Below are 24,442 nucleotides of genomic sequence, written 5' to 3' on the forward strand. Positions count from 1 at the left end.
TGCGCAGACGTGGACAGAGTGTGACAGGGGGCATAAATGCGAGGATGTCGTCAGGACGAACAACAGAAAATGAAAAGCTTAAATAACACAGACATGATTAACGAAAACAGGTGCGTGACTCAAAACGTGAAACAGGTGCGTGACGTGACAGGTGAAAACTAATGGGTAATCATGCAAACAAGACAAGGGAGTGAAAAGCCAGAAACTAAACAAAACATGACTTAAAACAAAACTTGATTACACAGACAGTCAGCTTCTCGTTTCATCCCCAGATTGGATTCTTTTAAAGGCCTACTAAAATTTGATGTTCTTATTTAAACGGGGATAGCAGGTCCATTCTATGTGTCATACTTGATCATTTCGCGATATTGCCATATTTTTGCTGAAAGGATTCAGTAGAGAACATCGACGATAAAGTTTGCAACTTTTGGTCGCTGATAAAAAAGCCTTGCCTGTACCGGAAGTAGCAGACGAGTAGCGTGACGTCACAGGTTGTGGAGCTCCTCCCATCTGCACATTGTTTACAATCATGGCCACCAGCAGCGAGAGCGATTCGGACCGAGAAAGGGAGGATTTCCCCATTAATTTGAGTGAGGATGAAAGATTTGTGGATGAGGAAAGTGAGAGTGAAGGACTAGAGGGCAGTGGGAGCCATTCAGATAGGGAAGATGCTGTGAGAGGCGGGTGGGACCTGATATTCAGCTGGGAATGACTAAAAAAGTAAATAAACACAAGACATATATATACTCTATTAGCCACAACACAATCAGGCTTATATTTAATATGCCGCAAATTAATCCCGCATAACAAACACCTCCCCCCTCCCGTCCATATAACCCGTCAATACAACTCAAACACCTGCACAACACACTCAATCCCACAGCCCAAAGTACCGTTCACCTCCCCAAAGTTCATACGGCACATATATTTCCCAAAGTCCCCAAAGTTACGTACGTGACATGCACATAGCGGCACGCACGTACGGGCAAGCGATCAAATGTTTGGAAGCCGCAGCTGCATGCGTACTCACGGTACCGCGTCTGCGTATCCAACTCAAAGTCCTCCTGGTAAGAGTCTCTGTTGTCCCAGTTCTCCACAGGCCAATGGTAAAGCTTGACTGTCATCTTCCGGGAATGTAAACAATGAAACACCGGCTGTGTTTGTGTTGCTGCAGCCGGCCGCAATACACCGCTTCCCACCTACAGCTTTCTTCTTTGCTGTCTCCATTATTCATTGAACAAATTGCAAAAGATTCACCAACACAGATGTCCAGAATACTGTGGAATTTTGCGATGAAAACAGACGACTTAATAGCTGGCCACCATGCTGTCCCAAAATGTCCTCTACAATCCGTGACGTCACGCGCTGACGTCATCATACCGTGACGTTTTCAGCAGGATATTTCGCGCGAAATTTAAAATTGCGCTTTAGTAAGCTAACCCGGCCGTATTGGAATGTGTTGCAATGTTAAGATTTCATCATTGATGTATAAACTATCAGACTGTGTGGTCGGTAGTAGTGGCTTTCAGTAGGCCTTTAAGCGAAGAGGGATCGAGCAAATTAATTAGTGCACCAATGCGGTCTGACCCGGACTGGAGGCGTCACAGGTCCGCGGACGAACCTCCGTGTTTGCTAGAAAATCCAGGAAGGGAGGCCAACGTGACGGACTGGGAAGGACTGCGACGGACAGCCCGCTTAATCCTGTTTATTTTCTACAGTCTCCGAGATGGCGGTTTGTGTAATCTGCGGGTGTCCTCCGAGACCGTCTCTCACCCGAACGGAGGCCTGGAAGAGTTGATTGATTAAGGTCACGGCGCCGTACAATGAACCGAGGCCGGCTCAATTCCCAAAATGACTGTCGTGGGAGCGCAGACTCCGCGGCTGTGTCTGGACTCGTTGCCTCCGCAGTCCTCACAGGGAGCCAGGGATTTGGAGTTGGAGGCGGCAATTGGCGTTATAAAAGTCAATTCAACGTTTTTGTGCCTCCCGTTAATCAAGTGAATGAGATGGTTTGGAAGGACATTTACGTCGTGTCCTCACAGGATTATCCTCCAGTTTTAAAACTTTTCTTTTTAATCCATTTTTTACAACAGACACTTATTTGCTACAAACTGAGAAATAAGGAGAAGAGTCCGTGTTGTAAATCATTATTTAGTTGGGGAATCTATAAAATCATGACAGATTTAAAAGTAGCAGTAGAGTAGAAAAACAAGTTGACTTTATACGCTTAATTGTCTTTCATTGTGTCCATTAAACAATATCCAATTGTATTTACAATCCGCAAAGTGTGTGAAAATACTTTCTAAACATCACAAAATGCCACAAGTTCAGTCGGCCATTTTGAACATTCCGCCAAAATCTTCGCAATTTCCTTAGATTCTACGTCTGCACTCTGATCATATTATTAGAGCAGTCATATTGGAAATATGCAAAAATGTGAAAGATGTGCTGTTTATCATTCACAATACCTGTCAGGTTCAAACGCTAATGACATCTATTAAACAAGACAAGAAGCAAGGAATTAAACAGAGACAGAATTAAATTTGGCTCAATGAGGAGAAACGCGTACACCTGCACCCTTGTACAGTGTTCCACGCTCTGACGGAAGATTGTACGCCTCCTCTTTTATTTGGACTTTCCCTGATTACATGGCAACAGCTGTTTCTAAGGGAGGGGGGTCGTAAACAGCCATTCCCTTCGATTACAAACAGTTCAAAGAAAAGGTCCCTGAGGGGAGTCAGGTCCTGCTTCCTCTCGGGTCAAGACAAAATCTTTCTGTGGATCACAATACATCAAAGAAACAGAACACCTTCATGTTGCTTCACATCCTACACAGTGGAGTTTTTACAAGCCTTCTTCTTGGTAGGATCAAAGACAGCTTTTGTCTTCTCGCCAGGAACTCATGGCAACACAAAGTTTTGTGATAACTTAGATACAATTATTCTGACAATACCTATGAACACGTTTGGCTTTTTTTATGCATTCTAAATCATAAATAAATAGCTAACATTTGAGGCAACAGATGGAGGGTCCTCTATAAACCTCTATAAACACATCCAGAAACTGCCAATAATACTCCATTTACATGTCGTGACCTGAAAATTAACTAAATAGGAGTGATATTGTTATTATAAGTGCTAACACAGACCGACTATTTTAGCGGAGATAATGCTAGCTTACGCTGCTAGTGTTGGCACGCTATAAGCCGGCGGCTGCTTCTGCTTGGTCTCAAACTTAGTTAGGGAATCTATAAAATCATCACACAAAAAGTAAAACCCCCAAATCAGTGCATGAATTATTCATCTAGAATTTACTTTTAGCAAGTTTGAGACCAAACACCGGCTTAAGTGTGTCAACAATAGCAGCGTAAGCTACCATTAGCTCACTGCTATCAATGCGCCACTAAAATAGACGGTCTGTGTTAGCACTTATAATAACAATATCACTCATTTTTAGTTCATTTTTAGGTAACAACATGTAAATGGAGTATTGTTGGCTGTTTCTGGATGTGTTTTTCAGGTTTAATGTAATTTAAAACAATTGTATGCTTGTACAACACTCAAAACCTTAAGCATATCAGTATGTGGAATTAAATTATAGACAAATAAATCAAATAAAGCACCAATATGATTCAGTTTAAGAGACTGTTCAAACTACAAGTGTTCACAAAGTACACACAACAAGAATTATGATGAACATCTTGAACCCTTTTTTTCTTTTGGAGATAAAGATTATTTATGTATTTAATATTGTTTACTTACTATGGTATATTATGTATTTATTATTTATTTATTCACTATTCTGTTGGTATGAAAAGGAGGAGGATTAAATAAGGTCAGCTTCTTCCTACTCCTTTTCGGACATGCTGTGATGAAACGACTGCAAATATGTGACAAATTACATTGTATCGTATGCATGTTCCACATATACTGAAACTGAACTGGACTGAATTGTCCGGAATTGTTTTTATTTATTTTTTTTAACCCAATGCGGCCCCCAAGGTAAAAAGTGTGACACCTCTGGCTTGGTGGTTCTCCATAATTTTTTTAGACCTTTAACATCAAAACTGTTGCCGCCATTATGATGTGCAGTGCTGTTTTTAAATGACCATAAGTCTTGAACTATAGAAAGTATTTCAATGGTTAAAATCTGCGCTTTTAAGTTGTTGTACCAGTTATTACGGTAATCTACTTCACAGCAGCTCAGACCAGGAACAAAGCAGAGTGGGCGGGGTTTGTTTTCAGAGCAGCCAGCCCGAAACGCATGTGTCGGAAACAGATGCGGAAGCACATTTTTACAAGAAATGTCTGCATAAAAGTGATAATAAATCATATCGTAGGTGTTTATTACACTTTGCTTTCATATTTTGCTGTTTGTTACATTTTTGTTGTGTTTTGCTCGATTGTAAAAGATGTCTATGGAGGAGCTGGTCTGAGAAGTGAAAGGTTTTAATATTCAGTGTTTTATTGTTCATAGTTAATATTGAAAATCACACTTTTTATTTTATTTTAATGTACATTTTGGGTGTAACAGTCAATCCCAAACCTAAAATTTTTTTTTTTTTTGAGGTGGTCTGCTGTACATACTGTACAGCAGACCACCTCAAAAAAAACAAAATAGCATGATTGTTACAGCTCAATGTGGATATAGCATTTATACACACATACACGTTGGCTCCCCCAGACACATTTTTTCTCTCAATGTGGCCCCCGAGTCAAAATATTTGCCCAGGTCTGTCCTATCGGTTACTGGAAAGTTCTTTAATAATAATAATAACAGATTTTATTTGTAAAAAGCACTTTACATTGAGCAAACAACCTCAAAGTGCTACAGAGTATTAAAAAATAATAAAAAGATGATAAAAATAAATTAAAATAAAAACTACAACAGCCTAATAGCTAGAACTAGTATGCATATATCTAAAAAAAATGTTGTTTTTTTTTAAAAAGAAGGGTTTTTAGATTTAGATTTAGATTTATTGGTACCCGTTGGGGAAATTCATTTTCACTGCCGTACATTTGAACAATAGACATTACACATCACAAAACAAAAATGACAAAAAGACATCATACATGACCAACACACATTTACAGTCTTGTCTGTTAAGGGCGGCTATAGCTGCAGGGATAAGGCTTTTCCTGAGGCGGGCCTTCCGGAATTTGATGGTTCTGTACCTGCGCCCTGATGGTAGCGGGATGATGTATTGGTGTAGTGCAAGGGTGCTCACACTTTTTCTGCAGGCGAGCTACTTTTCAATTGATCAAGTCGTGGGGATCTACCTCATTCATATATATCATTTATATTTACTTATTTATGAAATATATGTTTTTGTTAACAAGTTAAAGGTGTTTAATGATAATACAAGCATGTTTAACACATATAGTTAATATTGTTAAAAAATTAAAGGTGTTTAATGATAATACAAGCATGTTTAATACATATAGTTAATATTGTTAACAAGTTAAAGGTGTTTAAAGATAATGCAAGCATGTTTAACACATATAGTTAATATTGTTAACAAGTTAAAGGTGTTCAATGATAATACAAGCATGTTTAACACATATAGTTAATATTGTTAATAAATTAAAGGTGTTTAATAATAATACAAGAATGTTTAATACATATAGTTAATATTGTTAACAACTTAAAGGTGTTTAAAGATAATACAAGCATGTTTATTAACACATATAGTTAATATTGTTAACAACTTAAAGGTGCTTAATGATAATACAAGCATGTTTAACACATATAGTTAATATTGTTAACAACTTAAAGGTGTTTAAAGATAATACAAGCATGTTTATTAACACATATGGTTAATATTGTTAACAACTTAAAGGTGTTTAATGATAATACAAGCATGTTTAACACATATAGTTAATATTGTTAACAAGTTAAAGGTGTTTACAGATAATACAAGCATGTTTAACACATATAGTTAATATTGTTAACAACTTAAAGATGTTTAATGATAATACAAGAATGTTTAATACATATAGTTAATATTGTTAACAACTTAAAGGTGTTTAAAGATAATACAAGCATATTTAACACATATAGTTAATATTGTTAATAGGTTAAAGGTGTTTACAGATAATACAAGCATGTTTAACACATATAGTTAATATTGTTAACAACTTAAAGGTGTTTAATGATAATACAAGAATGTTTAATACATATAGTTAATATTGTTAACAACTTAAAGGTGTTTAAAGATAATACAAGCATATTTAACACATATAGTTAATATTGTTAATAGGTTAAAGGTGTTTAAAGATAATACAAGCATGTTTAACACATATAGATTCCTTTCTTTCATGAAGACAAGAATATAAGTTGGTGTATTACCTGATTCTGATGACTTGCATTGATTGGAATCAGACAGTAGTGCTGATAATGTCCGCATTTTTGAATGGAGGAGAAAAAAAAGTCCTCCTTTGTGTCCAACACCACATGAAAGTGGTTGGTTTTTGGCATCTTATTTGTCCAGCTACCGTACTCCTTTGTATACACTTTACAAGAAATACATTGTCGGCAAACTCCGTAGCTTGCTAGCTTGTGCACGCCAGCTTTCTAAGACTCTTATTTTGTTAGCGCAACTGTGCAACTGTGCAGTCAGTCTTTGGAGTTTTGACGACAGGTACGGCGCCAGTCTGTTGAAATAAAGTGTTTCTCGCCTTCCAGTCGGTAATTTTAATGAAGTAGCAGCAGTTAGCGTCATCTCAGAAGACCCTCGGGTGCCGTGAATGTCAATCAAGTGCCGAAAGTGACGTCATAGTGAAGATTTATGATCGCTCATTTTTAGGACTATTTTTTTAATGCCTGGCTGGTGATCGACTGACACACCCTCCGAGATCGACCGGTAGCTCGCGATCGACGTAATGAGCACCCCTGGTGTAGTGGGTGAGTGATATCCTGGACTATCGTGTTTGCCAGTCGAATGATGTACCTGTGGTTTAAAAATCTGAAATGTTGGGTGTGGGTATATTTTAAGCTTTTTTTTTTAAAGCATCCACAGTCTGTGGTGCCCTCAGGTGGTCAGGGAGAGTGTTCCACAGCCCGGTCTTCCATTGTTCGTAGCTTTGTCCTCGGAGGTTGGAGGAGGTTAGCCTGTCCAGATCGGAGGTGTCGTGTGGAGGATTTGGGGGTGAGTAGTTCTTTGAGGTAGATGGGGGCATTTCCATGGAGGCACTGATGGGTTAGTAGGGAGACTTTGTATTCAATCCTGAGTGGAACAGGAAGCCAGTATTTTGTATTTTGGGCAGTTGTGAATTAAAAAGCTGAGTGGAGTAAAAAAAAACAAGTCTTAGCTGGGGGTGACCGTAAAGGTGAGCCAAGAGAAAAGGCAGGAGGCGAGGGAAGATAAGTAGGTTAAACTTCCTGTGCTGAAAATAGCAACCTTGGCCATCACATGGTCGCGGGCGAGGGAGCGCCTCGGTGTGCTGCTTTGTAATCCGCCTGGCTGCGTTTCATTATGCGTCCCCTTACAGTAAGCAAATTAAATTAGCCACAAATACGTCACGCAGTTGCAAAGAGAACATTTGCAGGATCGCCTGTGGTCCCAATTTGTACTTTACTTCTTTGTACTAATGAAAATAGACGCATAATGGCCCCGTCCCGCTATGCGGTGTCCCGACCAATTAGGAAAGTGCTGCCGGACAAATCGACACAATAAAAATCTAAGGGACAATTTGTGCATGTAAACTGAATAAATGACATAAGTCCTTGTCTGGTGAAGGCTCATTGGAGACTAATAGTATCAGCCAGCCTCGCACTCGCTCCATATTTCATCTCTTCATACTGGGGCTGTCAAAGTTAACCTGAAAATAATCAGTTTTTTGTGTGACCTGTATTGGTGGAAAAGCAGCAGCGTTGCAGCTGATTTTGAGTTAAAAAAGGAATTGACAATGAAAAATGTGTAGTTTGGCTTCAAAGTCCTGACTGGTCGCTCTCTCCACAAGACCAAAGTTGTTTCCATCCACTGCCGCTGAGAGTTGAGTCATCACCAGAGTTCAGCAGCACTGTTGCCAACTTTGCATATTAGAAGCAACTTTGGGCTTGTTTTTTCTTTCTTTTTTTTAATGCTTGTGAAGTTTGTGAGTTGGGTTTTGTCGGGCTTGTTTTTTAACATGCTGTTGCTTATTTGGTCTTGCTTTTTTTTTGGCAAGGCAAGTTCATTCCCAGCCAATTCCTACACAAGCCACTTCAAAATGCTGTACAGAAAGACTTTGGGCTTGTTTTTTTTCTAAAATCGCTTGCAAAGTTTGTGAGTCGTACATTATGGACAAAACCTCCCACCCACTACACTCGGACCTTTTGGAGAGAATGAGCACGTTCAGTGGAAGGCTCAGACTCCCAAAATGCAACACGGAACGACACAGGAGGTCCTTCATACCGACAGCCATCAGACTGTATAATGCATATGTTCCTTGAATGTAGAATATATTTATATTATTCATATATTATATATATTATTTATTATTATTATTGTCTATTGTGAGCGAATTGTGGTGCTGAATTTCCCCCAGGGATCAATAAAGTACTTTCTATTCTATTCTATTCATCACTCCCAGCAACTTTTGTAAGTTTTACAATACAACTAAAACTATTCTTATCTACTAAACCGTCCCATATGTGATGTCTGTTGGGGTGTTTTCATTAATCACGACAACTCGCAACAGAGGGTGCGGGGAGTTGGGGCCCTGGAGGTCGACTGCTGCTATAAAGCTCTGCCAGCTGTCCATCACCCCGAAGGGGAATGAAACGGTGGTGAAGGTGTGGGGTGGGGGTGGGGGTGTATATATGCCCATTGTCTTGGGTGTGATGATGTAGTGTCCATAGACCTGGGGCCGTTCCGCATGCAAGCAAAAGTTTGTCTCCAGGTGTCGTTGAGGAGGGAGGGAGGTCAAAAGCATCCATCATTGAGGAGTCCTCGGGGATGTTTTCAGAACAGCCTGCTCCTGTTGTTGCAGCGTCAAGGCCATTCGAGGGAGTTCATTGTAGATTAGGATTTTTGTTTTTCCGCGAGCAGACATTACAATGGCTTGTCTGTTCTGTATATATATATATATATATATATATATATATATATATATATATATATATATATATATATATATATGGTGTCAGAGAGGAGAAGTCTAGCAAAACTCCGAGCCATTATGGACAACACCTCCCACCCACTACACTCAGACCTTTTGGAGAGAATGAGCACGTTCAGTGGAAGGCTCAGACTCCCAAAATGCAACACGGAACGATAATGGAGGTCCTTCATACCGACAGCCATCAGACTGTATAATGCATATGTTCCTTGACTGCACTTAAATGTACAAACCCCATTTCCATATGAGTTAGGAAATTGTGTTAGATGTAAATATAAACGGAATACAATGATTTGCAAATCCTTTTCAACCCATATTCAATTGAATGCACTACAAAGACAACATATTTGATGTTATTTGATAACTTTTTTTTTTTTTTTTCAAATAATCATTAACTTAGAATTTCATGGCTGCAACACGTGCCAAAGTAGTTGGGAAAGGGCATGTTCACCACTGTGTTACATGGCCTTTTCTTTTAACAACACTCAATAGACGATTGGGAACTGAGGAGACACATTTTTTAAGCTTCTCAGGTGGAATTCTTTCCCATTCTTGCTTGATGTACAGCTTAAGTTGTTCAACAGTCCGGGGGTCTCCGTTGTGCTATTTTAGGCTTCATAATGTGCCACACATTTTCAATGGGAGACAGGTCTGGACTACAGGCAGGCCAGTCTAGTACCCACACTCTTTTACTATGAAGCCACGTTGATGTAACACGTGGCTTGGCATTGTCTTGCTGAAATAAGCAGGGGCGTTCATGCTAACGTTGCTTGGATGGCAACATATGTTGCTCCAAAACCTGTATGTACCTTTCAGCATTAATGGCGCCTTCACAGATGTGTAAATAACCCATGTCTTGGGCACTAATACACCCCCATACCATCACAGATGCTGGCTTTTCAACTTTGCGCCTATAACAATCCGTATGGTTCTTTTCCTCTTTGGTCCGGAGGACACGACGTCCAGTTTCCAAAAACATTTTGAAATGTGAACTCGTCAGAACACAGAGCACTTTTCCACTTTGTATCAGTCCATCTTAGTTGAGCTCAGGCCCAGAGAAGCCGACGGCGTTTCTGGGTGTTGTTGATAAACGGTTTTCGTCTTGCATAGGAGAGTTTTAACTTGCACTTACAGATGTAGCGACCAACTGTAGTTACTGACAGTGGGTTTCTGAAGTTTTCCTGAGCCCATGTGGTGATATCCTTTACACACTGATGTCGCTTGTTGATGCAGTACAGCCTGAGGGATCGAAAGTCACGGGCTTAGCTGCTTACGTGCAGTGATTTCTCCAGATTCTCTGAACCCTTTGATGATATTATGGACCGTAGATGGTGAAATCCCTAAATTCCTTGCAATAGCTGGTTGCGAAAGGTTTTTCTTAAACTGTTCAACTATTTGCTCACGCATTTGTTGACAAAGTGGTGACCCTCGCCCCATCCTTGTTTGTGAATGACTGAGCATTTCATGGAATCTACTTTTATACCCAATCATGGCACCCACCTGTTCCCAATTTGCCTGTTCACCTGTGGGATGTTCCAAATAAGTGTTTGATGAGCATTCCTCAACTTTATCAGTATTTATTGCCACCTTTCCCAACTTCTTTGTCACATGTTGCTGGCATCAAAATTTAAAGTTAATGATTATTTGCAAAAAAAAATGTTTATCAGTTTGGACATCAAATATGTTGTCTTTGTAGCATATTCAACTGAATATGGGTTGAAAATTATTCGCAAATCATTGTATTCCGTTTATATTTACATCTAACACAATTTCCCAACTCATATGGAAACGGGGTTTGTAGAATATATTTATATTATTAATATATTATATATTATATATATTATTTATTATTATTATTGTCTATTGTGAGCGAACTGTGGTGCTGAATTTCCCCCAGGGATCAATAAAGTACTTTCTATTCTATTCTATTCATCACTCCCAGCAACTTTTGTAAGTTTTACAATACAACTAAAACTGCTCTTACCTACTAAACCGTCCCATATGTGATGTCTGTTGGGGTGTTTTCATGCATATTTGTACATGCTATCATAATGTAATCATGTTAAAGTCGTTAGCATTAGCTAATATGCTAACTTGTCTCCAAGTGTCTGTGTTAGTATTATTACCTTACAATGACTATCTTTTTGTATTGTTACAGTTTCACAAATCCCTCAGTAAATTCACCAAAATGTCACCGTGGAGTTATTGAGTCTGTTTAGCTGATTGAAGAGCTAGCTTCCACAGCTAGTGGGTCCATGACGATGACTTCTGTTTTGTTTGGTCAGCCATTTTACTGCCGTGTTACAGACACTGTTTGGAAACAAACTATGCAAACAAACATTTACAGAATCTTTCTGTGTAAACAATTCATTTCACAACGTATATATCTGCGACTTATAGTCCGGTGCGGCTAATATATGGAAACATTTTTGTTTTTCTAAAACCTAGTGGCCGTGGCTTATATTCTGGTGCGCTCTACAGTCCAGAAAATACGGTAAACAGAGTCATATTTTCCCTTCCTCTTTTTACTGAACTCCAACCATTATTCAAGTTATCAAATTAGATATATACATATGTCTGCAACTAGTGTTGTCCCAATACCAATATTTTGGTACCGGTACCAAAATGTATTTCAATACTTTTCGGTACTTTTCGATACTTTTCTAAATAAAGGGGACCACAAAAAATTGCATTATTTGCTTTATTTTAACAAAAAATCTTAAAGAACATTAAACATATGTTTATTATTGCAAGTTTGTCCTTAAATAAAATAGTGAACATACCAGACAACATGTCTTTTAGTAGTAAGTAAACAAACAAAGGCTCTTAATTAGTTGGCTGACGTATGCAGTAACATATTGTGTCATTTATACACCTATTATTTTTTCAACATTATGATGGACAAGCTGTAAAAATTGATTATTAATCTACTTGTTCATTTACTGTTAATATCTGCTTATTTTCTCTTTTAACATGTTCTATCTACACTTCTGTTAAAATGTAATAATCACTTATTCTTCTGTTGTTTGATACTTTACATTAGTTTTGGATGATACCACAAATTTAGGTATCGATCCGATACCAAGTAGTTACAGGATCATACATTGGTCATAATTTAAGTCCTCGTGTGTCTAGGGGTGTATTTCATGAGTTTATAAACATAATATGAATTTAAAAAAAAGGAAAAATGTGATTTTGTGACGATAAAAAATATCGATGTACTCAAAGTAGTATCGATTAGATACGCTCCTGTATCATTACAGTGGATGTTAAGTGTAGATCCACCAATGGCGTTTGTTTACATTCAGTAATGACGCCGGTGAGCTATTGTATCTTCCTACGGGGTGTAGTGAAGCATGTTTAGCTATTCCTCGTCCTGCAGTGATAATGATACTTTATTTGTAGCCATGGAGGCCAGAATTAGTGATTTAGAAGTACCTAAAACACTGCCGACTGCGGATGGACTTTAGCACTTTAAAGCACCTCTTCCTGAGGGTGTTTCAGTGTTATAACTTCACCTTTATCTTTACTTTTTAAGCCAAAATGCGTCCGTTCTCCCTTTTCTGTCTACACACTGTGTCTGCTTGTAAGTACTCTGTGTGCGTGCGCTGCCGAACATGCTCCTCTGCTTGTAAAACCAGTAATCACACGACCTGACGACGACGCGTTGTCATGCCTGTTAAAAAAAGCGGGGGACCGGTACTTTTTAGAGGAGGTATAGCATACTTGCCAACCTTGAGACCTCCGATTTCGGGAGGTGGGGGGTGGGGGCGTGGTCGGGGGTGGGGCGGGGGGCGTGGTTGGGGGCGTGGTTAAGATATATATATATAAGAAATACTTGACTTTCAGTGAATTCTAGCTATATATATATATATATATATATATATATATATATATATATATATATATATATAAATAAATAAAATAAATACTTGAATTTCAGTGTTCATTTATTTACACATATACACACACATAACACTCATCTACTCATTGTTGAGTTAAGGGTTGAATTGTCCATCCTTGTTCTATTCTGTCACTATTTCAGAACACACACATTATACAAATATACATTATAAAATCAATAAGAAAACGGGAGCTCTAATTTGGGAGTCTGAATTAGGATCAGAAGTTCCTATATAAACATTGCGTACTCACGTCGCCTTTTTGTATTGATTACTGCAGCTGTGCACTGGATTCATTCACAAATACAAACTACAACTCACAAACACTTTAGAGTTAGGCTCCATCATCAGAATGTGTACTTAAACTTATAAAGATCACATGGATATTATTCATTGAGTTGATTCACCAAAACTAACCTGTTATACAGGAGGAAAAAGCACACAGGACGTTTCAATTGTTCACAGACTGGTCGCGCTAATCAGAATGACAAGACACTTCCGGTCTGCAGGTGATAGCATTCAATTGGGAAGAAACGCCCTACTGCCCCCTACCGACCAATGTGAATACTGATAAATGTGTAATGACAGCTCCAAAAACTAATTCAAACCACAAAATAAAATAAATAAATCAACACAAAAATGTGACACATTATGGGTGGGTCACATATGCATGTACAGTAGATGGCAGTATTGTCCTGTTTAAAAGTGTCACAACATTGCTGTTTACGGCAGACAAACTGCTTTACGGTAGACGAAGACTTGACTGCTGTTGTTGTGTGTTGTTACCGCGCTGGGAGGACGTTAATGAAACTGCCTAACAATAAACCCACATAAGAAACCAAGAACTCGCCCTCGATCATTAGCTGTTTATATTGTGGGAAAGCGGACGTGTGAACAGGCTGTCAACACGTCACTCGGGTCCGCATGGAGCTGGAGGGGGCGTGGCCTCCAGCTCCGCCTGAATTTCGGGAGAAAATTTGTCCCGGGAGGTTTTCGGGAGAGGCGCTGAATTTCGGGAGTCTCCCGGAAAATCCGGGAGGGTTGGCAAGTATGCGGTATAGTACCGAATATGATTCATTAGTATCGCAGTACTTTACTAATACCGTACAACCCTATCTGCAACATTATTATTTTGACCTGCACACCTCAAGTAGGCGTTAAAATCCCGGCCTATTTCAACCCTCCTCCTGAGGAACTGTCTTCCTTTGATGGAAGAACACCTGAAGAAGAACAAAAGCTTGGGGCGGCGTAGCTCGGTTGGTAGAGTCGCCGTGCCAGCAACTTGAAGGTTCCAGGTTCGAGCCCCGCTTCCGCCATCCTAGTCACTGCCGTTGTGTCCTTGGGCAAGACACTTTACCCACCTACTCCCAGTGCCACCCACACTGGTTTAAATGTAACTTAGATATTGGGTTTCACTATGTAAAAGCGCTATATAAATATAATTCACTTCACTTCCCACCGAACGACTCTCAGCTGGTGTTGAACACACACTTTGAATGTGTGTGTGTGTGTGTGTGTGCCTTTATTTGCATTAAGACACAATGTGTGTGTGCAGGGATACATCTTGATGAAAGGGAGGTTTAGTGACCCGAGGGAGTAAACAATGTGATTGAGAAGTGAAACAGTGTGGAAATATCCGCACACAAGCAGTTCGCCGGATGATCCGCTTTACTAACAATCATCCTTCTCTCTGCAGGAAATGGGTCCCACCAGCATGCCCTCGGTGCCCCTCATGGTGGGCTGCGGGGTCTCCTGCACCGCTCTCCTCATCCTGCTTCTTATCTACGCCGCCTTCTGGAGGTATTTGCGCCCGTCTTTTTTAATGGCTCCATGCGAGTGGAACTTAACGCTGTGTTGAGTCGTGCACCAAATAGAACCTGCCGGAGGCGGATCCCCGCTCAGGAGTTTCTGGCGTTTTCTTGAGGATAGGACTTTATTGTCATTGCACAAGTACAATGAAACTATGTTTTTAGCACAAACCCGTTCAAGATGAGACAAACAAACAGTGTACAGGGTTACAGAACAGGAACGCTGATGGGTCGCCAAAGGGGCCCCGTAAAAGATGGGAAAAAGGTAAAACGCTGGGGAAGAAGATGAGTAAAAAAATACAATCTAGACTGGGCTCCTAAGGGGGCCTAGTCTGGAGTGGGGAAAAAACCTCCAAGCAATGCACACATAAAAATGTTACATTTAAAAACGACAACTTGCAACAGAGGGGGGGGGGGGGGGGAATTGGGGTCCTGGAGGTCGACTGCTGCTATAAAGCGCTGCCAGCCGTCCATCACCCCGAAGGGGAATCAAGCGGTGGTGAAGGTGTGGGGTGGGTGTGTGTGTGTGTGTGTGTGTGTGTGTGTGTGTGTGTGTGTGTGTGTGTGTGTGTGTGTGTGTGTGTGTGTGTATATGCCCAATGTCTTGGGTGTGTTGATGTAGTGTCCATAGGCCTGGGGCCGTTCTGCATGCAAGCAAAAGTTCGACTCCAGGTGTCGTTGAGGAGTTAGGGAGGTCAAAAGCGTCCATCATTGAGGTGTCCTCGGGGATTTTTTCAGAACAGCCTGCTCCTGTTGTTGCAGCGTCAAGGCCATTCGAGGGAGTCAAATCGTAGATTAGGATTTTTGTTTTTCCGCAAGCAGACATTACAATGGCTTGTCTGTTCTATTCGTCCATGCTGGCTCTCATATCCAATTTTTCCCTTTCAACCAACTTTTCCATGATGTGATCCATCTTGCGATTCAGTTCAGAAATCGCCCCAGACTGTGATCCTCCAGCCCGGCCCGATCCTTCCATTGCGACGAACAGCCTTTGGGCTCCTTGAGTGGCTGCCATCATCTTACGAATTTGACGATACACCAGAGCAATGCCCAGCCCAATCAGCAGGTACCCCGCGATCACGGTTCCAAATATGTAGATGTCTTCCACGTCCTCGATGGAAAGGACTGAGAGGCACATGATTCTCCATTTGTCCCAGGAATCGCTCCCCAGAACATCTTTTCCTCATCGAAAATATTTTCTCAATTGAGTCGAGAGTCTAGCTGATCGTTTCCATGTCTGATGTTTGGATTTGGAGGACAGCGCAAAGAAAGAGGCTTCAAAAAAGTGTAGACAAGACAAAAACAAAGAGAGAAAGCAGAATGTTGACGTTAGCATGTGTCAAGTACCAAGTTAAATAACTCTAAGATGTTTGGATGTACTGTTTGCTAAAATGGTTGGTATGCTGGAATGTTAATGTTAGCATGCTAACAGTTTACATGTGTCGAAATGGGTAGAAAATGGATGGATGGAAGTACCAAGTCATGTGACTAGGGTGTTCATCTGCAAAATTGTCTAGATAAGTTAGCATGTGTCTAGTACAAAGTTTTATGACTCCGAGGTGTACGGCTGCAAAATTGGCTAAAACATTTAGCATGCTAATGTTAGTATGCTAGAATGCTAACTGTTAGCATGTGTCAAGTACCAGGTTAAGTGACTCTGAGCTGTTTGGTTGTGAAATTAGCTAAAATGTTTTGTGTGCTAATGTTAGTAATCTAGAATGTTGATGTTAGCATCAAGTTATCAAGTTAAATGACTAACGTGTTCCGCAGTAAAATTGTTTAAAAACTTTAATATGCTAGAATGTTAGCATGAGCATGCTAACAGTTAACATGTGTCAAGTACCAATTCATATGACTGAGGTGTTTGGCTGCAAAATTGGCTGAAAAAGTTAGCATGTGTCTAGTATCAAGTTAAATGAGCTTGACGCATTTGACTTCAAAATTGGCGAAAACAGTTAGCGCGGTAATGTTAGCATGCCAACAGTTTACATGTGTCAAGAGCGGTACAAAATGGATGGAAGTACCAAGTCATGTGACTGGGGTGTTCGGCTTCAAAATTGTCTCGATAAGTTAGCATGTGTCTAGTACAAAGTTTTGTGACTCTGAGGTGTATGGCTGCAAAATTGGCTAAAACATTTAGCATGCTGATGTTAGTATGCTAGAATGCTAACGGTTAGCATGTGTCAAGTACCAGGTTAAATGACTCTGAGCTCTTTGGTTGTGAAATTAGCTAAAATGTTTTGTGTGCTAATGTTAGTAATCTAGAATGTTGACGTTAGCATCAAGTTAAATGACTAACGTGTTCCGCTGTAAAATTGCTTAAAAACTTTAATATGCTAGAATGTTAGTGTGAGCATGCTAACAGTTAACATGTGTCAATCACCAAATCATATGACTGAGGTGTTTGGCTGCAAAATTGACTGAAAAAGTTAGCATGTGTCTAGTATCAAGTTAAATGAGCTTGAGGCATTCGACTGCAAATTTGGCGAAAACAGTTAGCATGATAATGTTAGCATGCTAACAGTTTACATGTGTCAAGAGCGGTACAAAATGGATGGAAGTACCAAGTCATGTGACTGGGGTGTTGGGCTGCAAAATTGTCCAGATAAGTTAGCATGTCTCTAGTACAAAGTTATATGACTCTGAGGTGTATGGCTGAAAAATTGGGTAAAACATTTAGCATGCTGGAATGCTAACGGTTAGCAGGTTAAATGACTGTAAAGTCTTCTAAAAAGGTTAATATGCTAGAATGATAGCGTGAGCATGCTAACAGTTAACATGTGTCAAGCACCAATTCATATGACTGAGGTGTTTGGCTGCAAAATTGGCTGAAAAAGTTAGCATGTGTCTAGTATCAAGTTAAATGAGCTTGAGGCATTCGACTGCAAAATTGGCGAAAACAGTTAGCACCGTAATGTTAGCATGCAAAGAGTTTACTTGTGTCAACAGCGGTAGAAAATGGAGGGATGGAAGTACCAAGTCATGTGACTGGGGTGCTCGGCTGCAAAATTGGCTGGAACATTTAGCATGCTAATGTTAGTATGCCCGGATGCTAACTGTTAGCATGTGTCAAATACCAGGTTAAATGACTCTGAGGCGTTCGGCTATGAAAGTGGCTTAAACCTTTAGCGTGCTAATGTTAATATGCTATAATGATAATGATAGCATGTGTCAAGTATCAAGTCATGTGACTATAATGGACATGCATGTACAATTAACTAAAAAAAGTTAGCATGTTAATGTTAGCATGTGTCAAGTACCAGGTTATATGACTCGGAGGTGTTCGGCTGAAAAATTGTCTAAAAAGGTTAATATGCTAGAATGTTAGCCTGAGCATGCTAACAGTTAGCATCTGTCAAGTACCAATTCATATGACTGAGGTGTTTGGCTGCAAAATTGGCTGAAAACATTTAGCATGCTAATGTTAGTATGCTGGAATGCTAACGGTTAGCAGGTTAAATGACTGTAAAGTCTTCTAAAAAGGTTAATATGCTAGAATGATAGCGTGAGCATGCTAACAGTTAACATGTGTCAAGCACCAATTCATATGACTGAGGTGTTTGGCTGCAAAATTGGCTGAAAACATTTAGTGCTAATGTTAGTATGCTGGGATGCTAACGGTTGGCAGGTTAAATGACTGTAAAATTGTCTAAAAAGGTTAATATGCTAGAATGTTAGCGTGAACATGCTAACATTCAACATATGTCAAGTACCAATTCATATGACTGAGGTGTTTGGCTGCAAAATTGGCTGAAATTATTTAGCATGCTAAAGTTAGTATGCTGGAATGCTAACGGTTAGCAGGTTAAATGACTGCAAAATTGTCTAAAAAGGTTCATATGCTAGAATGTTAGCTTGAGCATGCTAACAGTTAGCATCTGTCAAGCACCAATTCATGTTTTTTTTGACAGATAGTTTTGAAGTTGACCTCGAAAGTTAATCGTTGAAAAAAAACAATTTATGACGACTTATTTTTTTTAAATTTATGACTGAGAGGGAACCTAAAAAAAAAAATATTGATATTGTACTGGTTTTAAAAACAAAATATATCAAAATGGTCGCCGCATACTTAAATCTTTCAGAGCTAATAATCATTTCGAGGGATGTTCCGATCAGCGATACCGATCATCCATGAGTGAGATCGGCCGATATATTGATCACATGTACTAACTGTAAAGGTTTGTAAAAATATCCGCTTAATATTTAAATGCCTTCTTTATTCTCCTGTTTGAGCACTAACTAAACTAAAGCCAAACACTACTATCCATCGCTCATTTAAATAATTTGGTTAGTGCACTCAAAGTCCTAAATTTGCATTTTTTTTATTAAGAACATAAAAATATCGATCAATCGCTCTTGTATTGACCATATTGATATCACCGTCGTGTCGACACCACCAATTTATGTATCGATCCGCCCTTACGTGTGGCGCACTTCTGGCTGTGACAATGCCAACACATCGTCAGGTAGCAGCTGTTATTTTTGTCTTCTCTCTAAATATTAATTATCTACGTATTATATTCCTGTCAATAACTGCTTCTATCCACACTTCTTAAACTTTACTAAGCACTTATTTCTTCTGTTGTTTGTAGCTAGTTTAGCCGCTAGCCTAGTTAGCTTGCTCTAGTTAGTACATGTTTAGTGCCCTACTAATGCTTAAAAATGATGCTGAAAATGCAGTTTATTCGCGTCAATGCGAGTGATTATTTTCAAGTGTCCACACGGAACATGGAGATAAGCAATTGGCAGCGAGGTAGTCAGCTGGGGGATTTAAAATGGACACATTGTCAGCCAGTGTTGACATGTTATAAGTAGCGCAGCATTGGCTGCTGTGACGCGAGAAATTGGGCCGCCATCTTGAAGTGGTGATGAGGAGCCGGCGAGCAGTCTAAACTGACAGTTGACAGGTAGAAAACAAATATTTCTAATGAGCGGACTGTTGAGAATAGGAATCGGTGGATTACTTTTCACAAGTAAGATTTAACATTAACGTACTATTGGTTGTATTTTGTGAAAATAATATTACCACAGAGTTGAGACGGAGTAAAGATCTTCAAATAGTACTGAAATCGTAGCCGCCAGCAAACAAGAGTATGACCATAATAGAATTGCTTGTCAATGAAATTAATTACATTTAAAAATGTCATACTTGAATAACATAACGTTGAAACCTATAGTGGCATCATGCCTTCAGTGTGCATATTGTATATGTGTAGAGCTCTGGTAATGGGTACATTCACACCCACCTGCACAAATGTACTTCAAAATGTAACATCCATCCATCCATCCATCCATCCATCCATCTTCTTCCGCTTATCCGAGGTCGGGTCGCGGTGGCAGCAGCCTAAGCAGGGAAGCCCAGACTTCCCTCTCCCCAGCAACTTCGTCCAGCTCTTCCTGTGGGACCCCGAGGCGTTCCCAGGCCAGCCGGGAGACATAGTCTTCCCAACGTGTCCTGGGTCTTCCCCGCGGCCTCCTACCGGTCGGACGTGCCCTAAACACCTCCCTAGGGAGGCGCTCGGGTGGCATCCTGACTAGATGCCCGAACCACCTCATCTGGCTCCTCTCGATGTGGAGGAGCAGCGGCTTTACTTTGAGCTCCCCCCGGATGGCAGAGCTTCTCACCCTATCTCTAAGGGAGAGCCCCGCCACCCGGCGGAGGAAACTCATTTCGGCCGCTTGTACCCGTGATTTTGTCCTTTCGGTCATAACCCAAAGCTCATGACCATAGGTGAGGATGGGAACGTAGATCGACCGGTAAATTGAGAGCTTTGCCTTCCGGCTCAGCTCCTTCTTCACCACAACGGATCGATACAGCGTCCGCATTACTGAAGACGCCGCACCGATCCGCCTGTCGATCTCACGATCCACTCTTCCCTCACTCGTGAACAAGACTCCGAGGTACTTGAACTCCTCCACTTGGGGCAAGATCTCCTCCCCAACCCGGAGATGGTAAGGTCTATTCAGGTGTACTGGAGAGGAGGCTACGCCGGATAGTCGAACCTCGGATTCAGGAGGAACAGTGTGGTTTTCGTCCTGGTCGTGGAACTGTGGACCAGCTCTATACTCTCGGCAGGGTCCTTGAGGGTGCATGGGAGTTTGCCCAACCAGTCTACATGTGTTTTGTGGACTTGGAGAAGGCATTCGACCGTGTCCCTCGGGAAGTCCTGTGGGGAGTGCTCGGAGAGTATGAGGTATCGGACAAAATGTAACAATCAAAATAAATATGACTTTTTTTTTGTTTACTAGAGCATGCATATATAATATGCATTAGTTTGACCATTTAAAATCAACGATAATAAAAAGGAGATGCTTGGAAATAGCATAAAAATGCCCCAAAAACTTGGAACATCGCGATTCATAGCGTTACTTTTTGGTGTAACCATCATGAGCGTTCTGTTCAGGTATATTTCTTTTATATTTTGATAAATCATCATATTTATGTATTACTAAATTTAAATAGGTATTGATCAATCTTTAAGCTGTGTGTATTTGATTTCAGTTTGCTTTTGACATCTTATTTAGAATAGCTCATGATGGCGTAACCAAACTAGATTTCATTTAATGAATTTATTTGGAATATTTATTCCCTTTTTTACATTTAGTATATTTAAATATTCATTTATAAACATTGAATACATTTCAAATATCAATAAAATGCAATTGCCTTCATCTTATAGGGTAATAATTTCGCCACACCTAGTGTGTGTGTGACAATCATTGGTATTTTAACTTTAACTTTAATGTTTAGTTACACCAAGTCATGAGCGTAACACTAAGCTTCATCACTTTGACTTGTAATATCTCTAATTCTGGTGGTGTTTTATGCTTTTTTTCTTTTTGGAACATGTACTATACATATAAAACAATAAAGTCCCATATAAAATGATGTTTCTAGCAATACTTTAATTTTGCCTTTGAAAGTAACACTCCAAAGCTGTACACATATAGTTATCTGCAAACCTATGATATGTTCTATTTTGTCTTCATTATTTTGCCAAAATGCACCAGAATGCTTCATTTGTATGTGAAAATCACAAATAAATATTCTGGGGGAGGATGACCCCCCCTATAGGGGTTTGCATACCTGCCAACTACTCCGGTTTTCCCGTAATTAGTACGGTTTTCGTCAACCTATTCCGGGTTACGGTTGCAGTGATAAAAAATACGGTTTTTCATTAATTTAAAAAAAATTTTTTTTTAAAAAGTTTTATTCACGAAATCGCATAACAACAATGTCAATCGACACTGCTTCCCGTAACTTCCTATCGAGCCATTCCGAATGCCATGCGCGAGGCTATTGATAGCACCGCTGCCAAGCACGAGGCCATTGTTTCCAAACGAGCGAACGATCATGGAATCAGCCGGAGAAAAATCGCATACGAGTCTTAAACCGAAAAGAAAACTGCAGTCATTCTGTGAAGAATATTCAAAAGCCTATCCGGGAATAATTATCCGTTCCAAAAAGGGTGAAAACTATGCGAATTGCACCTTGTGCAGACAAGTTTTTTCGATCGGACACGGAGGAATTAGCGATGTAAAAGACCACGTTGGGACAAAAAAACACAAGTCTAATGCCGTTGCTAGCGATACAAGTGGAAAACTTTCAACGTTTTTCGTCGCCCAAACAGATTCTTTGGATGTGATAAATGCCGAAGTTTTATTTACGGAGGCAATAATTGAGCAAACAAAAAGGTAATGACACCAATGTTATCTATTGGAATTGTTTAGTACTGTTATACTGTTAAAAGTGTTTATACTATTTATGCTTTCAAGTCCAAGTTGAAGAAATATTGTTAAATGTTGACAGCATAACTACCAAAATACAGAAGTATGTCCTTAATATTTTTGCAGTGCTATTTCTGTTGAAAAGTTAAAATGATTACATTAGAGATGTGATGTGCCACTTTTCTGATGGCTTAAATAAATTTTCATTAATTTTTCATATTTTGAATTCTTTTGAAAGGCTTACAAAAAAACTACATTTGAATTGTAATTCCATGCTATTGACAGGACTATTAATTTTAATGAAGTTAGCTTACCATGTTTACAGTATGATAATTGTGATAGAAATGTGAATTTTAGGCACGGAATATTTTTTACAATTGAACAAGGCAGTAGATTATACAAGCTTGGACAGAAAGTTAATAATGACACCAATTGTTTTTTTTATGGAATTGTTTAGTACTGTTTTACCATTTGTTTACTGTAAAAAGTGTTTATACTGTTTATACTTTCAATTAACAAATTGAAGTCTTGTGAAAGGTTGACAGGATAACTGGCATTAACTGTCAAAATAATTTCAAACTATTGACGTTAGCTTACAGAATAAACATGTCAATCAACCCATATGATTTTTGCTGTAATATTTTTGTTTTGAAAAGTCACTGATAGAAAAGTGATGGTTTTAGCAACATTTTAACCTGTCTGAATGCTAATAATCATTTTGCGTCGGGGGGGCGAAGGAACCCCCCACCAGGACTTTGTCCTGGACCTACCAGGGCCTGCGGCCCTTGGACCCTGGCTACTAGGTTTTTCTGATTTCAAAAGTTGGCAGGTATGGGTTTGGTTTACAAACATTCAGCCCCACCTAAAAAAAAAATTCACCAGCCGCCACTGATTATGATGCGTTCTCATTTTAGGCAAAGTATAAGACAATACTTTCTTAACAGTATAATTGTAACCATAAATAATTCTTCAAGTAACAATATTCAAATACTGACGTTGTTGGGTAAAACAGAATTTGGTTTTATTCTGAATCCAGTGAAACAGTTTGGTGGTGTTAGCTGATATAAAGACTTTCAGGTGTTTATATATTGTATGTTTATGTTTAAGTATTTGGCAGACACTTTTATCCAAAGCGACATACATAAAAAATACATATAAAACAATCACTGTAAACATGATCATTTAAGGGAAGAATGTAATAGAAAATATCAATACAAAGTGTCAAGACAGAATAAACTCTCTGCTGCTGCAGCAACAGAGATACAGTCTATCAATCAATCAATCAATCAATCTTTATTTATATAGCCCTAAATCACAAGTGTCTCAAAGGGCTGCACAAGCCACAACGACATCCTCGGTACAAAGCCCACATACGGGCAAGGAAAAACTCACCCCAGTGGGACGTCGATGTGAATGACTATGAGAAACCTTGGAGAGGACCGCATATGTGGGTAACCCCCCCCCTCTAGGGGAGACCGAAAGCAATGGATGTCGAGTGGGTCTGACATAATATTGTGAGAGTCCAGTCCATAGTGGATCCAACATAATAGTAAGAGTCCAGTCCATAGTGGGGCCAGCAGGACACCATCCCGAGCGGAGACGGGTCAGCAGCGCAGAGATATATCTATAATATATATGGATATCTAATGTGTTCATACATTGTTTATGTAGGATATACGCATGTATATATAACCTATTATTATTGTTTCTTGAATTTAAAAATAGCTGACCGTTTTTTTCCCCCCCTTCTCTGGGATTATATTCCCAGGTTTGATCTCGGACGTCTGGTCACTTATAGCATATAAGAAAATTCTATTACGGTACTGTTAAGCAAACTATGAATAATAAAACATGTGTCCTTTATCATAGCTACACATGTGACAAAAAATGTGTGAAAATCAGT

At 39.6% G+C, this 24,442-nt stretch overlaps 1 protein-coding gene across 11 annotated transcripts in view; it reads left to right on the plus strand.

Moving 5' to 3' along the window:
- adgrb2 (adhesion G protein-coupled receptor B2) overlaps positions 1 to 24,442 on the plus strand; it is a 771,897-nt gene that overhangs the window by 519,231 nt on the left and 228,224 nt on the right. For all 11 annotated transcript variants that reach the window (XM_061982439.1, XM_061982435.1, XM_061982437.2 and 8 more), the window contains one exon: positions 14,700 to 14,803. In XM_061982439.1, coding sequence (XP_061838423.1) covers positions 14,700 to 14,803 — 104 coding nt within the window. The remainder of the gene's footprint in view (positions 1 to 14,699; positions 14,804 to 24,442) is intronic.

This window comes from Nerophis lumbriciformis, linkage group LG21 (genome assembly GCF_033978685.3).
Source record: "Nerophis lumbriciformis linkage group LG21, RoL_Nlum_v2.1, whole genome shotgun sequence".
NCBI lineage: Eukaryota > Metazoa > Chordata > Actinopteri > Syngnathiformes > Syngnathidae > Nerophis > Nerophis lumbriciformis.